The sequence below is a fragment of the Melanaphis sacchari genome, unplaced genomic scaffold (assembly GCF_002803265.2).
Source record: "Melanaphis sacchari strain LSU unplaced genomic scaffold, SCAv2.0 Contig44_pilon_pilon, whole genome shotgun sequence".
Taxonomy (NCBI): Eukaryota; Metazoa; Arthropoda; class Insecta; order Hemiptera; family Aphididae; genus Melanaphis; species Melanaphis sacchari.
The window spans coordinates 1,614,887-1,632,482 of NW_020271295.1; the positions used below are offsets into that span (position 1 = coordinate 1,614,887).

General features: G+C 23.3%; 1 protein-coding gene across 2 annotated transcripts; it reads left to right on the forward strand.

Annotated features, from left to right (window-relative positions):
• The first annotated feature begins 4,712 nt into the window (after positions 1-4,712).
• Positions 4,713-16,355, forward strand: LOC112597979 (UTP--glucose-1-phosphate uridylyltransferase). 2 transcript variants are annotated; one of them, XM_025344260.1, is made up of 8 exons: positions 4,713-4,904; positions 13,271-13,513; positions 14,159-14,341; positions 14,409-14,614; positions 14,682-14,757; positions 15,324-15,744; positions 15,824-16,095; positions 16,171-16,355. In XM_025344260.1, the coding sequence occupies exons 1-8, from the start codon at positions 4,839-4,841 to the stop codon at positions 16,276-16,278; spliced, it is 1,575 nt and encodes a 524-aa protein (XP_025200045.1). In that variant the 5' UTR covers positions 4,713-4,838; the 3' UTR covers positions 16,279-16,355. The 2 variants fall into 2 exon arrangements, with proteins under 2 accessions (XP_025200045.1, XP_025200047.1); XM_025344262.1 differs by lacking the exon at positions 4,713-4,904 and adding an exon at positions 12,039-12,318.
• The last annotated feature ends 1,241 nt before the right edge of the window (positions 16,356-17,596 follow it).

Genomic DNA, 17,596 nt, shown 5'->3' on the forward strand with positions numbered 1-17,596 from the left:
AACTTCTTACATCAAATCACCTAGATCAAAAAATAAACTACTGATATATAAATTGTTCCTCAAACCTATAGCCTACAATTCTGAGAAGCATTTGCCCCCAGCGGAAGTTTTTTGGGGGCGATAAATTTTTTGTGTAACTTACTATTTATTAGTTAATGAAGTATAAATATTCCATCTTCCAGTACTATTAAAAAAAAAAAAAGAATCATTGTTTCAAATAGATGTTTAGGTACTAATTAGTATAAATGGAAAATTTTTACGTTGCTATAATATATTGTATGAAATGGAAATGACTAACTGAAACACCGAGCGTAATGAGGACAATTTTTTTAAGTTGTTCTTATTTTCATAAAAATAATTATTATAAAATATACCAATGGTGCAAAATAATTCCCCCCCCCCATACATTAACCATTAATGCGCTCCTGGGTGTGTTAAATTTAAATTATCATTCATACAAAAAACAATTATGATCGAAGACTGCTTGTCATCAGACATTATTTATTTAGTATATTTTATTAAATATTTGGTACAAAATTTTTTCAGAAATTTATTGTTTTAAAATTCTTTAATTTTTTTTTTTTGTACATTCTAGGACTTTGAAAGAAAAAATATTTACCAAAATTGTCATTTTGATTCCTATAAGTTAGTTAATAATATTGATATATGTATGTATATACGTATCTACAAACAACACGTTTTTATTTGCTTGCTCAATGTATTAAATTGATAACTTCTATTTATAGTGTATTATGGTGTATGGCGATAGGGAAGTATTGCAACCATAGTCTTATTAACATAATTAATAGGTTTATGATTGCAGCTGTACTGTATTATTATAAAAATTATCTGAATTACAGATCCATAAAAATTTATAAATAATATGTTATTGGCAATGGTACTGCTATAGTACAGTAATTTATTTTATTATTAGAAATATAATAATAAAGTAAGATTAATTAATTTAACCGGAAATGCAGTTAACCGTACCTAAACGTCCTAAACTGTAAAAGCTTTAAAAGATCGATTTTTAAAATGTTTAAAATGTTAAATTTGTGTATTTAAAGTTTAAAGCTTAAAAATAAAATTCAATATTCCTTGTAAATAGTTTATACTGAAACCCAAAAATATAATGGTATATTTTTTTAGACATTTAAAATGTATTTATTGACAAAATTGGATATTTAATCCAAAAATAACGATCTCAGTTATTTTGTTGTAATTTAAAAATATTCATGGTGACATAAACTTACGTATATTATTTTATTTTATTACCTATAAGTATACCTGTACACATACGCAATAAGTTATATATATATAACATTTAACAAAATCTTTTGATTAATTGTTTCCTATCATAGAATTTTATATTTAACCATATTGTCCATATTACTAATAGTAAAATAAATTACTGTTATAACATTATAAAATATATACTTAGGAATATAAGTTGACAGGAAATGCTAACTACTAAGTAGTGTACTTACCTTACACATCATACTTGGTAGGTACACTAACAATAAAAAATCAATGATCTCCGATGTAAGTTTTAACTTTAGTTCGCATTGTGTCATTGTGTTATATTTAATTTACTTATTTACTAATTTACTGTTATAAATAAAAAAAGAAGAACGTTACATAATCATTCAACTTCATTTAAACATACATGATTCAAAAAATAAGTAGGTATTTGAAATTAACTTATGATTGAACTTAAAAGTACAGTAAATATTAATAAGTAATAACTGATATGACAATATATTTTGTTACTCATGGTTTATATATGATCCAATAAATAACCCGTAAATAAAGATCAAATTTCTGAAATAATTATACAACAATCTATAGTCTCAATAAACTCTTTAAAATAAGAAGTAACCTCGGCAGCCAGTTTCTGCGCAATATGGGCATAACTTAGTACTTAGTCGCAATAAATGGTTTAGTATAAGACGTGATCTAAACGCTGCAGATGAAAACTGAGCACCGCCGAGGTCGCTTCTTATTTTGAACCAAATATAGTTTCTAGTTAGTCAAATAGGCGATTTAATAAAAACATTCATTATTAAAAAATAAAAAACAATTTTTTTACCTATACTTGAAATTTGAATATCCTTAACTTCTTACAATGTTGTAAAAAACTGTAGCACTGTATAGTGGATTTCGGTAAACTTTATATTAAAGGCGTTAGAGTATATTTTTAAAGATAAAAAGAAATAATTTTTGATGTGATCGTTGATAAAATTAAAATTTTAGGCTATTAATAATTATTGGTTAATTATATACTAATATAACAAGTTTACGAACTCGTTCCTTCCAATTTTCACTCACATTATCCTAGCATTAATAAGCCAACTGTAGTTATTTAGTAAGCTAATCACCGTTGTAATCATACGAAACTATGAATATGAATATAATTTTTATAGTACACAACGGCTGTATTATTATTATTATTAATAAATAATTTTAAGTTATTTTTTATGATCAAAATTGCACTCTTCATCGTTAATGGCTTTGCCATTGCTCAAAAAATAATTGGACAGACTCTTAAAAGTTATAATAAGTAATAAGCAATAATCATATAATGATGAATTAAATATTATAACTAATAGCTATTTTTAAAAAAAAAATTTTTTATTTTTTTTTTATTTAAAAACATTTCAATCTCAACTGAAATTCAAAAGTAAAGAATTTGTTCAATAACATATTTTTAGAATTTAACTAGTGAAGTTAGGAACATTTAGAGGAAGAATTTATTAATATTATTTAAATATTTATAATTATATTATTAATTAATTTTCTTGTTATTAAAATGCACCTCTTTCCCCAGTGGCCAGAGGCACAACCTTAACAAAATGTTGAAATATAGACAAACAATAAAGACTAAAAAAAACTCTATTTTTACAGAAAGATTTTTAATATTTATAATTAATTTACAATTTTATGGTAAATTAATTAAAAATAAACAATAATAACAATGGCACAATATCACATTTATAAAACATAGATACGGGTCATAAAACACTTAAATATATTTTAATACCTATTTAAGTCTGAAATACATTTCTTTGTAAGTGAATTATGGTATTTTTTAAATTTAAAACTTAACTATTTAAGCACCTACCTAATACTTTATGATACAATTTGTATTCTTTTCCAGGATTTCCTGTCTATCTTATAATATAAAGATTAAGAAAGTAAGTTGGTACCAATATTTGATGATTAGCTTGAATCGGTGGAAATATCTTTTAAGTATCAAATAGGGATGTAATATTTAAAAGCAAATTATAAAAATTAATTCTTCTTTTTCTTCTTTTTATGACGGGAATATCAATATCAATTACGGAAGTTGCAAAAATTTATAATATATTATTTTATATATATTACCTAGCGCAATAAAATAGGCTTTCCATTTTAAGGGGTTTTAGTTATGCAAATCCAAAAAAATAAAAAACAATACATTTTTATACTTATAAATATTTAAATTTTAAATGTATTTAATAACTTAATATAGTTTTAAAGTATAGATTTCGTATTTTAATTTAAATTAATTGTAAAATGTGTTAGTAACACTATTGCAAGTTGTTGCGTAATGACAAATGTAAGTAACTGTATAATTATTACTTATTTACCTATACATAAAAACGTAAGCGAAAACCAACACACTATGTATACCCATATTAATATTTTATAATAGACCTAATTAAATTTTTTTCATATGGAATATGAAGAAGGGAAACTTTTATCAGCTTTATCTATTTGCCATAGTTTTTATTATTTGATAAGTATAACCTAATTATACGTTCAATAGTCAACAACAATACGTTTACCGTTTGTATATTTTAATTTACGAGTGTAATATAATGAACATGTACCGTGATGTTAGGACGTTAGGTCACATTTCGCACTCATTTAGTGTTTATACTCGAATCATAAATCACGACCTACCATCGTGCATGAATCACGGACCTATTTTATAAAAGATTAAAACTTAAACAAAGTTTCAAGATGTTTGACAATTTTATCATATTTATTATTATAGAATTATAGATCTAGATTAGATAATTTTTTATCTGTTTAACTTATGTGTTTTATTAATTTTAAAATAAGAAATTAATAAATGATACTCCCATAGGTAAATTATGTTGAATAAATAAAGACTACACGGATTATCTAACCAAGATAATTATAATTATATAAATAACATAAGGTCGGTTTTAGGAGTGACCTTGTGTTTTTGTTAAGATTTTTATTGACTAGTAATTTGTATTTAATTTTTCATATTATAATCAACTTAATGTTTTTAATTTTGTTAGTTTTTTTTTTCGCTATATACTTCTGCAGTATAAAAATATATCTTTATATTTTTGAATATTTTAATTATTAGATACTCAAACCACAATATTCATTAGTAATTTATGTACAATCAAAATATTTTAATCAGAAATTCAAAATTGAAATTCAAATAGCCTAGCCATTTTAAAAATCTTGTGAATATAATATAAAGGTGATCAATATAATATTATACTTCTTATTGTTAAGATAATAAAGATATTAGATAATAGTAACAGATAAGATATAATAACCGATAACAAATGACAACTGATTTCTATACTTGCAATCTGTGACACTATAGTGGTTTTGTGTCATTAGTGATTGTAAATACTGTTCACTTTTCACTTCAGTGTCTAGTGTCCACAGTCTATTGTCCAGTGACTTTAAACTTTAAACAGTTAAAACTAATATTTTCTACTAAAATACATTTCAATCTCAAATTCTTTAATTAGTATTTGGTTTATATAGTATAGTATACACATTAAGTGTCATTTAATTGAATCACCATGTCCATTTCACAGAATTCTAAAATATCAACTAATTTATTATCTGTGAACACAGATAATCATCAGGTACATTTTATTATTATTTTATAAATGTTACGACTATATTAAAACTCATATTAACCGTATTAGATACAGAATATTAACACAATCGTAACAGAACATATTTAAAAAATGTAACAAGTAGTTATACTTGCTTTTATAAACATAAGTATATTTCTATTGTGTTAGTTTCTTTAGTAATTAAAGTACAACCATTCTACTTATACGTTATTTTTATAAATAATTAGATAAGTGTTGTTTAAAAACTGAATAAATAAATCCATTAATCCTACATAAAAAAAAAACATTGGACTCTCTTTAATTGACTTGATTACTTATGCTTTTTAATCTTATTTTTGTTGACTGTGAATGATAGCATTGTCATTGTATAGAGATCTAGTTTTAAGTACAAAGTCTAATATTTATATTTTTCTATATTTTAAAGTATTGCTAATAAATTATAGCTAATTATCACTTAATATAATTTATTAAATTATCAATTTTTTTCTTGTCTAATATAATTTATACGAGTACAAACTATAATTAACTCATAATATACTATCCTTTATTATTGGCTATAATTTAATTTAACATCAATTTTAAATCAATGTATTTATTTATCTATAAATATACTTGTTTATGACTTCTTTATCATAAGCAAAATATATTTTTAATAGTATCTAGGTATTATAAGTATTTTAAAGATAGTTTTATCAGGATACTGGAATACAAAGTTAAAAAAGTCATGATTCAATTTAATTTATAAAACACTTATGGTCAATAACAAACATTTAAAACAATACATCAAACTGTTCATCTACAAATTTTCTCTTAACTAATCTGGACACATCACCTCCAGTTGTGGGAAATACAAAAAAACTTCTAACTTTTATAAAATTCTGTGCTTTCAAAACATAACTTCTTGGAAAATTATCAACAGTCTACTATACATATCTAATCATACCCTTTATATTGACTTGTATCTAAAAACTTAACAAGAAGAAGCAAAAATGTATTACAAGTGGTTTTATTTAAATCTTAACTCGCACCCTAATCCTTTTTTTTTTCAAAACTTAGCAACTTTAGTTATCCTAAATAGCTCAATTAAAAATATAATTTAAAAAAAAATCTAAACATTTACATTTATGCAAATACTAGGTAGTTTCTTCTGTCATGCTTCTCATGGGTTTTATTTTTCCTACTCATTTAATCTTATTGTACTAATTAAGTCCAAATTCTTTATTATGTCATAAAAAAAAAAAAAAAAAATTAATATAATATATGGTTGGTAATTAGTTATATTTATTTAATTCATTTGTACTGATTGTTTCATTAATTCACAAATAATATTTTTCATTATGTAACAAACGTCATGACATTGTATCCTTAATTAATCCATTAATTACTATAGTTTATGCTTAAAATTTTATGATAAGCTATAGCCTATTGGACAATATCTTCATCTGAACATAGTACTTTTGTAGTTTTGTTTATTATCATCAAATATGGATATGTTGTTTAAGTATTTAATTTAAAATCAATCCTTAATGTTATTAGTTATCTACTAATTCAAAATACGCGAATACATTCAAATTATTATTAAAAAAATAAGTTGATTTTTTCTATTAAAAATTGTATAGAAAATGTAGTGGTTATGGCAGTTGTGAGATCATTTTATTTTGGCAAATAATATGTAAATTAGTTGTATATCAAAATTTTGAATGATAGTGGGTTATTGATGATAAATGCAAATTGTTAGTTTTTTGTCATAATACATATTTTTGATGATTTGATATCTTTTTATGTATTATTAATAAACCATTTTTGTGATATTTAACAATTAATGAAAAGGTGCCATTATATCTGGAAGAGAATTTACATTGCTTAATCTTTTAAATAATAACATTTTATGATTATGTTTTTTTATTATTGCATGTGTATCTCATGTGACTCTCCTCAACAAGTTTAATCTTTGTTTAATAATCAATAATTTACAATGTTGTGTATTTTTTAAAATATTATTAACTTAAAAGTATTATGTCAAGTTCAATTAGAGTACAATAATAACAAAAACTTAATAAGTTTTTTCCTTGATAAAATATTCCCAAAAGGCTACAATTTACTGTGAATTTTTCCTTATAATCTAATTTTATAGATATCTAAATAATTAAAAATAATATTAAATATAATTACACACTGAAAGCATTATACCTATTTAAGAATTTTAATCTTAGTTGATTAATAAAAGTTAACAGTTATAATATTCAACATAATTATGTAAAGCTAAAATAGTATTTTCTTTTAGTTCACTAGTAAAAACTACTTTTTTATTTAAATATCATTTTTTTTTGGAAAAATTACAATCTGCTATTGAAATGTGATTAGAAAATATGATTACATAATAATATTTACAAGACTCATATTACAAGTATTTACATGAATAATAAGAGGAAGGAGGTTGTTCAATGATGGAACCCAATATGATGGTGTGGTGGGTAGAATATTAGCTAAGACTATCTACCAGTGATTCATTTAAGTGTCTACAACCACTTTTTCAGTGACTTAACTTGTTAAAAAAATTTTTTGTTGTTATTTTTTTAAGTTTTTTACTGTTTTAAATGATACCTTACATTTTTAATTTCATATTCCGAAGCATAATATTATTAGGAGTATTTCAATCAATAAACATCAAATTTTTGTAAAAAGTAAAAAAAAATTTAAAAAAGTGTGGTTTATTCAGTTTGGTTTTATCATTTAAAAAATGAAAGTATACTATATAACAAATTTTAATTTAATTTTTTAAATGAGATATACATAAAAATATAAAATATATCATAAAATTACGAATGAATTAATATACCTACTGAAATTTAAAATTCAAGTAGGCTTGAGTTAACCTGAGTAGATCGACTTGAAACTTTTTGTAGCTCATTTATTTATGTATATATATAAATTCAGAAGGTAAAACCAACAAAAATGCAAAAAAAAGAATTAATAGTTAAATAAGGTGCTTCGATAATGTATAAAAGTTATGTTATTTTTTCCTTATTAATAATGAATTTGAAATGTTTGAATAATAATTTTTGATTTTAAAAAACTTAAAAATTGCGACGTCATTATATTATGCTTGTTTGTTTTTGAGGTGTATTAGTTACTTTAATTTGTATTATTTTTCCGTGGCCAAGTTTTACTTTAAGTTACAACTATAAGTATATATATACTGTAGAATATATGAATAATTGAAAAATAAAAACAGGTAACTTAACCTTGAATGTTTAAATATATCAATTTAATAAAATAATAACCAACAATAGTAGGTAGTTTATATACGCTATTTCTTATGAGGGGGCTATTGCAATATTTAGGTTCCTAATTTACGTTATTTGCTCAAGGTTTTAAAGTTATTCTAATATTTTAAATGTGTTGTTTGTTGTTTATGCTTGTTGTTCTTAAAAATAAATTAAACGTATCGCTTCTATTCGGATTTAATTCATTAAACGTTGTTTTGTTATTATTTATATTTTATAAATTTTATGTAGGTATTTAAATTAAATTCTTTACATTAGTAAAGATTTTGATAATTATTACTTAAATAATTTTTATGTAATTTAAAAAAATAATATATTCTTGTATATAAATAAAATAAATTAATTTTTCGGAGTTATGATATTAATGTATTCGTAGCAACAATTCTACTTAAATTTAAAATAAAATTATTATAAAATATAATTATAAACAATGCTAGTGTAAATAATATTTTTATTGATAACTGTTTAAAAAAAAAAATTGAAAAATTATAATAAGTTAGAACCGTCACCAATTAATAAGTAATTTAATTCATTTTTACAATTAATTCATATAAACTATAATTTATTAGAACAAGTATTAATAAAGTATTAATTATACTGGCCAATCAAAAGTTTTCTTCTTTTTTGTTCTTAAATTATTTATTTTAACGTAATGCATTAACATTTTTATATTGATTTTTATAAAAAATATTAATTACCTAGTAATTATTACTTATTCTCAGTGAATAATTTGATATAATCCATTAATAATAAAAATTAAATTAGACTATCACGTAAATTTTTGGTATGAACCGATTGAATTCCGTAATACCTCCCTATTGTGTATACACGTACATATCGTACATTATACTAGTGAAAACTACAAATCTAAATGTATTCCATAGTTCAAATTTAAACTTCACTACACAACAATTTTTTTTACAGTTGAAATGTATAATATTTATTATTTAATTAAATAATACATTTAATAACGACGCATTTAATTTATTTTATATTGCCTATAATTAATTTCCGGTCTAAGCCAGTTTTATTTCGAGCTGGTATAATAAGAGGTAGTACTCAGCGTGTATCTCTATAATTTAGTATAAACATAACTAGCTTAGTTATAAGCTAGTGAAAGAGCCAGGATAGTAGGATACTTGGATGGAATTCTATTTGTCAAGCTATATTGTAGCTATTAATGTCATCCTTCACCACTATTCTCTTGAAATGTTTTGTATTATTTGTAAACTATTTTAGCTAGTGCCAAGTAAAAAAAAAAAATTATATGTTTACTGGAAATATTAGCCTAGTGTAGACCGGTTAATATATTCAGCATCTACGTGTCTCCATGGAAATTTCAAGCATGTTTGATTTCAAAGTAACTCATTTAAACGTGCCAAATTACACCATAATGAGCGGAGCGATAAATTTATTGATTTTATAATAATAAGATTTTATTTATTTTTTATTTTTATGTCTGTCATCGCTTTTTGAGGCAGTTAAAATGCTTTTATTTTAAACTTTGGGGACGGTTACTGGTTGTAATATAGATCTAAATTATACTTTGGGGGTTAAAATCACTGGGAAAAATCAAAAAAATAAGGTCAAATACAAATTTTTACGTAAAATGAGTGACAAATCTATTTTTTTTTTATGTAATTTTAAAACAATATTTTGACATATTTTTAACTATTAGTAGATATTTTAATGTTATATTATTTTTCTATAAATGTTAATATCAATTTTTTTGCTTGTTCAAAAAGCTTTAAAATTTAACACAGGGGTCCTCATAAGTTTATTATAAGCTTTGTAATTCAAATTTCATGAAATAAAAATTAATGTACCTAGTTAAAAATGTATAAAATTTTTAATTTGTATAGCTTAGGATTGAAAATTGAATATGAGGTTTTTCATAAATACCAAAACCAAAAAATCTGAAAAGTTTATAAACACAATTTTTTCTAAATATTTTAAATTTAAATTTAAACAAAATTAGATAGATAAAAATATTTAGTGTTTTAAAATATTTTTTATTAAAAAAAAAAAAAAAAATTACTTACAATTTTTATCTTGGTTTTGTTCTAATATTGTGGCCAATTTTTTCTATAAATTCTTTAATTTTAATTGAATGATTTTGTATTCTGTGGTATAAAGTAACCAATCGGATTTGTGTTGTACTTTTTTATTTTACTGATTCATCAATTTTCGCTTATCTGCTACTACTTTCAAATTTATTTTCTAGATAACTGTTCAAATTGTCGAATAACTGTGGCCAACTAAATGACTAAATTTATTATTCCGCGATTCACATACATTATTTGTCGGTGATCACCATCAATCTTTGTTTTATGAAGTATCTGGAGAAAAAAGTGGACTTGTTTTTTTTTAAATTTAATTTTGGTATCCGTCTCTACATTTCTAAAGATTCCATTTACACATATTGAGTCAAAATAGTTAAAAAAATTTCCATTAGAAGGAACATTTATTTGAATGTAAGTTATTCCTTCGAAAACAGGTTTATGAAGAAGAAACGCAAGGTCGTTTAACAATTCATTAAAATGGCTTAATTTATCATTATTTTTATAAAACTTAGTTAACCCTAGGTCTTGAACTTTTCTAGAAGAACTTAAAGACAAATGTTAAAAAAGCCTCTAATAGTCAAATTTAAATAAAAATTTATTTGAACAACTGAAATTAGAGTTGGACTTTTTTTACTTTTATTGAAAGAAGTATATCTAATGAAATAGTAAGAAATATTAAAAGAATTTGTAAAAAATGATTATAAATTACAACTATAAACAAGTAGGTAATACATCAATTTTTTTTTTTTTTTAGTATTTGTAATTTTCTTATTACCTAGTAATTATAAAAGTCTGTTAGAGGGATATGTATTTTTCAGTTCAATTAAAGTGGTGGGGAAAATGTATAAGCAGGAAAGGGGCTTAGATAAAAATTTTAAATTGATTATGTTGTATATTATAAAGTAATATTTGTGCGGGGTGTTGGGGCGGAGCCCCACGCAGGTCTGTTTGATTTATAATATATGGATAGCCCCCCCAAGTCAAAAACTGAAATTGCGTCTATGAATTTAACGCGTCTTTCGTCTTAGGAAGAGTCAAAAATAATTTTAGTCGTTATTTACAATTTAGGTTTAGCACACCTATGCATACTCGTATTATTTCTGTAGGTATATGATAATAATTTGTGTAAATTTATTGCATTCGTATTCGCAGAATTTACCGTTTTTCTGTTTATGTTCAAAAATCAAAATCAATATTTTATTAAAATTGTACGCATCATAGCAACACAATTATTCAACAAAATTAATTATTTGTTATTTATATTATATTTTGTGTACATATTTTAACTGTTATTCATACAATTTGTATTTAAAACTTTTTTTTTATTTCCTGTTCAAAAGTGTAACTGTATTAAATTATGACTGAATATCATAAACCATTTGTTTTGGGTTGTCAAAGGTTTAGCCAATTAAATTATTATGATGAAAAGGTAAGAATACTCATAATATATAAGAAACAGGAAGATAAAAATAAAACAGTTTATTATTGTACCTACTTAACCTTTCGATGTTTCTAGAATATAGACATGATTATTTTTAATAATTTTAATTAAAATTCATTTTCATGTTACAAAATATTATTCAAAGACGTCATTTTTTTCATTATTATTCATGACGTCGTGGTCGATTAGTAGTGGAACTATGGATAGATAAATATTAGATAACAATATAGCATTGGTAATTGAAGTATTGATAATAAATAATAATTAAATGAACAGACTTGTATAGCTAACAGTATTACGGTTTAAAAATCATAGGAGGAAAGAAAAAAACGTTTTACGATGTAGTACGAATATATTATTATTATTGAGAGCTTTCGATCGACACGGTACAATTGCGTTTTGCAGATTAGATAAAGGCTGTAGAAATACTACATGAGTTAGCTGTATAAAAACTGGTTTTATGAGTGAGGGAAGGCCAGTTTATGTTGTGTTCCTAGTGACGGATGTTCGTTTAACGTTGTAGGTATTCGAGTAAAGTAAAATAAATATTGTAAAATTCTATTAGAAAAATGGTCGAGGAAACGAATGTTGGATACTCGGGAATAAATATTTCCACGAATGTCGTTAAGGTAATATTTATTACATTAATTTGCATGTTTTTATAATTTTTTTTATACACTTATTATTTTTTTTTTTTTATTTATTACTTTATTAAAATGTTTGATATAAAATACAAAATTTGAAGAAATATGATGACATTTTTAGTAAATATTGTACCACATTTCTAAGTTATTGACAATTATTTGACTTTATATTTAAATAATAATTTTACTGCTCTATTGTATTTAATATTATTATTATTTATGGCATAATACCTATATTCTTTTCATAGATTATTATTTTAATTTTTAATATTTATTGCATGACAAATAATATGAATCTATTATTTAGCCGATCTTTTAATTTAACATTATATTCATTATTGTATTTACATACAGAATAATAGTAATTTATATTTCGGGTAATTCATATTAAAAATGTAATTATAGAATTATAATATTCATCTAGGTAACTAATTTTAATAATATTTTAAAAACTAAATGAAATATTGTATTTTGGTTTCATTATTATATACACATTATTTTATTAAATTGATGTTTGATATTTGAACTAAGATTTCTCTGGGTTTCAAATAAAATATATTAATTTATTAGGAACCCAAATATTAATTTATTTTCTAATTAGTAGGCAGTTTTAGAAATTATCAAAATTATTATTATATTTATTTTTCTATTTATTATATATTACTTTAAATAAAATAAAAGTTGGTATTTAAAAAAGAAATTGATAGCTTGTGCACACATTTTTTTTTTTTTTTGAAAATAATGAATTAATTTTTTATTGTTTTGCTTTCAAAAAAAAAAAAAAAAACTCAAAAATATTTTAATTATTTTTAACACAATATTTATTGTATTAGTATAATGTGTGCCCAATATTTATATAGTATATAATAATGCATCAGTGCATCACTATTTATGTTATACTTAATTATATTTCTACATTTTTAATTTTTATTTACAGCCAAAAGGACACTCTCGTGTACCTTCAAGTACAGATTTGAAAGAGTTTAAAGAAGTTACCCAACGTGACTCATTGGTACAACTAGAAAAAGAAATGGCATCTTTACTTGCAACTGCACCAGATGATAAAAAAGATTTGGCCAAATCTCAATTTACAGCGTTTTCACGTTTATTTCAACGTTTCCTAGAAGAATCTGGCCCATCAGTTGATTGGGAAAAGATCGAAAAACTACCTGCAGATGCTGTAAGTGTATAATATTAATGAAATATAAAAATATTTCCATTTGTATTAACAACCTAATCTTTGACCTACAGATAATTTTTTGTTTGTTTATCTAATATATATTTTTTTTAATTAACTTAATTAACAATCAATATAGTATTATTTTTTTATTTGACTATGAAAGTAAAACAATTTATACATTAAAAAGACTAAATATATTTTGAAATTGTTGGCATTTGACTGTTCTTATATAAATTGATCATTAAATTATTGTATACATATTTGGAAATACACACAAATAAATTATCAAAAAAAAAAATTATTTTTTTAACTGTTATATACATTTTTTAAACTTTTAAACTTAAATAACATAACCCAATTTACAATAATTTCATTAATTAAACTAAATAAAAATCAATTACATTTTTAAAAGAATCAAAAATTAACAGAAGTTATAGATAATAATTTATTAATTCTTGATAATGCAAATGTTAAATCTATTTAATGTCATCTTATTCAAAAGTACATTTTTATTTGATGGTTACCCATACGGATATTATTATTTCCTCAAGAAATACAAATGGTCCTGAGTTTGAGTTAAATCTAACCTATAGATGTATTTAATTTGAATTTTTATAAATACATTATGTACTCAATGTAATTTAGATACGAGATTATGAAACTTTATCAAAACCAAGTCCTGATGATATTCATTCAAAGCTTGAAAAACTGGTGGTTGTAAAGCTTAATGGAGGTCTTGGTACATCCATGGGATGCCGTGGTCCAAAATCTGTTATACAAGTCAGAAATGATCTTACCTTCCTTGATTTAACAGTTCAACAAATTGAGGTTAGTAATTATAAAAAGAAATTATTATTTTAATTTTAATACTATTCATTTTTACATTTTTTGGCAGCATTTAAATAAAAAATATAATGTCAATGTACCATTGGTTTTAATGAACTCTTTTAATACGGATAAAGATACTGAACAAATCATTCGTAAATATAAAGGACTTCAAGTAGAGATATATACATTTAATCAAAGCTGTTTTCCTCGAGTATCTAAAGAATCACTTTTACCAATTGCACAAGACTGTGATATTGAAGGCAACATTGAAGCGTTAGTTAGATAAATAATATTAGTATTTAATTTTACATTACTAAAAATTACTTATTTTGTGTTTTAGATGGTATCCTCCTGGTCACGGAGATTTCTATGATAGTTTTAAAAATTCAGGATTATTGCAAAAGTTTATTGATAGTGTAAGTTTTTTTTAAATTTGTATTAAAAAATTATATAATTTACATATAATACAATTTATTATCTTCTAATACATTCTTGTTGTGATGGCTAAACTGTTCTTCACATTTTTCATTTAGAAAAATTTGATTAATAGTATAATGCTTTACATAATATTTTTTAATATATTTTTCTCCTTTTGATAGTTATACTTATAATCTAGAAGTTAATATAAATAAATAGTATATTCTTTTATAAGTATTTAAAATAATCTTTATACAGCATCATATAAATATGTTACTGATTTAGTAATTTCGGTAATATGTTTTCTTTTTATAATTTTGATAAAGAAAGATAAAATGTGGTCTCGTTTTAACGAGTATAGATAGATAAATTTAATAAATATTATTCTGACATTATCTTAAAATGAGACTTTACAATGTATATTTATTTTATGCATCATACAGAATGTATTTTTCTGTGTTGTATGTACTCTAGCCATAGAAACAAATTTGTCTATTTTCTGAATACTACAAAATACCATTTCTTAATTTTAGAATTGTTTTAATAAATAGTATTTATTTCATAGGGTCGTGACTATTGTTTCATCTCAAACATTGACAACTTAGGTGCAACTGTTGACCTAAATATCCTCAACATGTTATTGGGCCGTGAAACTGATTCCCTTGAATTTGTAATGGAAGTTACAAATAAAACTAAGGCTGACGTAAAAGGTGGTACTTTAATTCAATATGAGAATAAATTGAGACTGCTTGAAATAGCGCAAGTTCCCAAAGAAAATCTTGAAGAATTTAAATCAGTAAAAAAATTTAAGTTTTTCAACACCAACAACTTATGGATTAAACTTACTGCTATTGAGAAAGTTTTAAATGAAGGTTCCATGAATTTGGAAATTATAGTTAATAATAAAACATTGGACAACAATTTAAATATCATTCAACTTGAAACAGCAGTTGGTGCTGCTATGAAATCTTTTAATGGCGGTCTTGGTATGTTAATTAAAAAATTAAGTTTGTAATTTTTTTACAATGTTTAATATAATTTTATTTGGTTGAAAAAAAATTTTAGGTATAAATGTACCTAGAAGCCGTTTCTTACCAGTTAAAAAAACTTCTGATCTTTTATTGGTAATGAGCAACTTATATCACATGAGAAATGGATCATTATCAATGAGTCCATTAAGAATGTTTCCTACTACTCCTTTAGTTAAACTTGGTGATAAAGATTTCGCAAAAGTGAAAGACTTTTTATCTCGTTTTGCAACAATTCCTGATATATTAGAATTGGATCATTTAACTGTTTCTGGTGATGTAACGTTCGGTCGAAATGTTTCTTTAAAAGTAAGAATTAAGTTTTGTGTTTGTGTATTATATGTTGAAAATATATTAAATTTCATGTAATGGTTACATTTTTAGGGGACTGTTATTATCATTGCCAATCATGGAGATAGAATCGATATCCCTTCAAATGCAACACTCGAGAACAAGATAGTGTCTGGCAATCTTAGAATACTTGATCATTAATGAAATTGCACAGAGCTACTTATTGTTTAAAATAGCACAAAATGTTTTAATTATTATAGTATTGTTTTAGATATGTATATTTATTGTTTTTATTTATTTCCAAAGTTGTTTTAGTGAATTGTTTACAATTATTTTGTTGAGAAATAGGCAGAGCTAATCGTGATGCTATCAAAATGTTGATTATATATGTTGTGTTCATATTTTTTATTGCTTACCAATTTGTTTGTATTTATATTGTATTCACTTATATTATTATAATCAAAATAAATCAATAGATTTTAAATCAAATTATTATATTTTATTATATTATTATTAATTTAAAAAGCTTTAAGTATTATAAGTGATCATCAGTTATCTAAAAAAACCCCTTATCAATATAGTTTCAAAATAAAGAATTCATGTATACCATAATATGCTCTATAATATGTGTAAAATATATTATTTATTTGTTCTTTTATACTATGACTTAATGACTATTGTATATAGTCCATTACATAAAGCATTTCTTGGTGGTAGTTTCTGTACTTGCATATATTTTATAATTTTATACTATAATTGTTTTAGTTTGTAGTAAATAGCTGCAGAGAGATAGGAAAAAATTAATATCAAGAAACCATAAAAACCTAAATGAAGCATTGAAGTCATAAAAATGCACTTTCCAAAAATGATTTCCCATGATTACAATGTGTTATTTTTGGATGTATAATTCAAATGAGAGTTAACGACCTAAAAAATTACGAATTATCCAGAAATGAAGAATTACTCTATTCGATTTTTATGAAAGAAAATTAGAATCTAAAAGCATCAAAAAATAATTTCTAACTTTACTGCAATAAACCAAAAAAATTCCTTGTTAAAAATGTATTGATTTTTCGTGAGTATCTCTTTTAATTTTTTGCCGTAAGTAACTGATCCACAAAATAGCAAAAACAAAACTAAAAGTCATTAATATTATTATAGGTCGCCAAATTTGAAAAAATTTTCAAATTGGGTCGTACCATAAACATGATGGAAATCAATGTAATAACTAATAGTTTTTTGGTATTCATAAAAGCACTAAAATATAGTACTTGAAAAATCTTAAACTAAAATTGAATAATTGATAAAATTGTTTTCATTTTTTGTTAATTAATCTAAATAATCTAATGTCTGTAAATTCAATTTAAAAGTGGTATGGAATAGGGTCATAAATAAATTCATAACATAATGATAACACATATTTCCTTCAGTGATTATAGTTTATTGTATGATAAGGGGGGCTTCGCGCGCGCAATTGATTTGTAAATTTACCAATATTTGCCATTACTGCCGCATTTAT

Bases quoted from the DNA above. Each gene is read 5' to 3' on its own strand.
- LOC112597979 (XM_025344260.1), top strand. From the start codon at position 4,839: ATGTCCATTTCACAGAATTCTAAAATATCAACTAATTTATTATCTGTG. The intron at 15,745-15,823 runs GTATGTTAATTA...AAAAAATTTTAG, and splicing joins ATCTTTTAATGGCGGTCTTG to GTATAAATGTACCTAGAAGC. The intron at 16,096-16,170 runs GTAAGAATTAAG...TTACATTTTTAG, and splicing joins GTCGAAATGTTTCTTTAAAA to GGGACTGTTATTATCATTGC.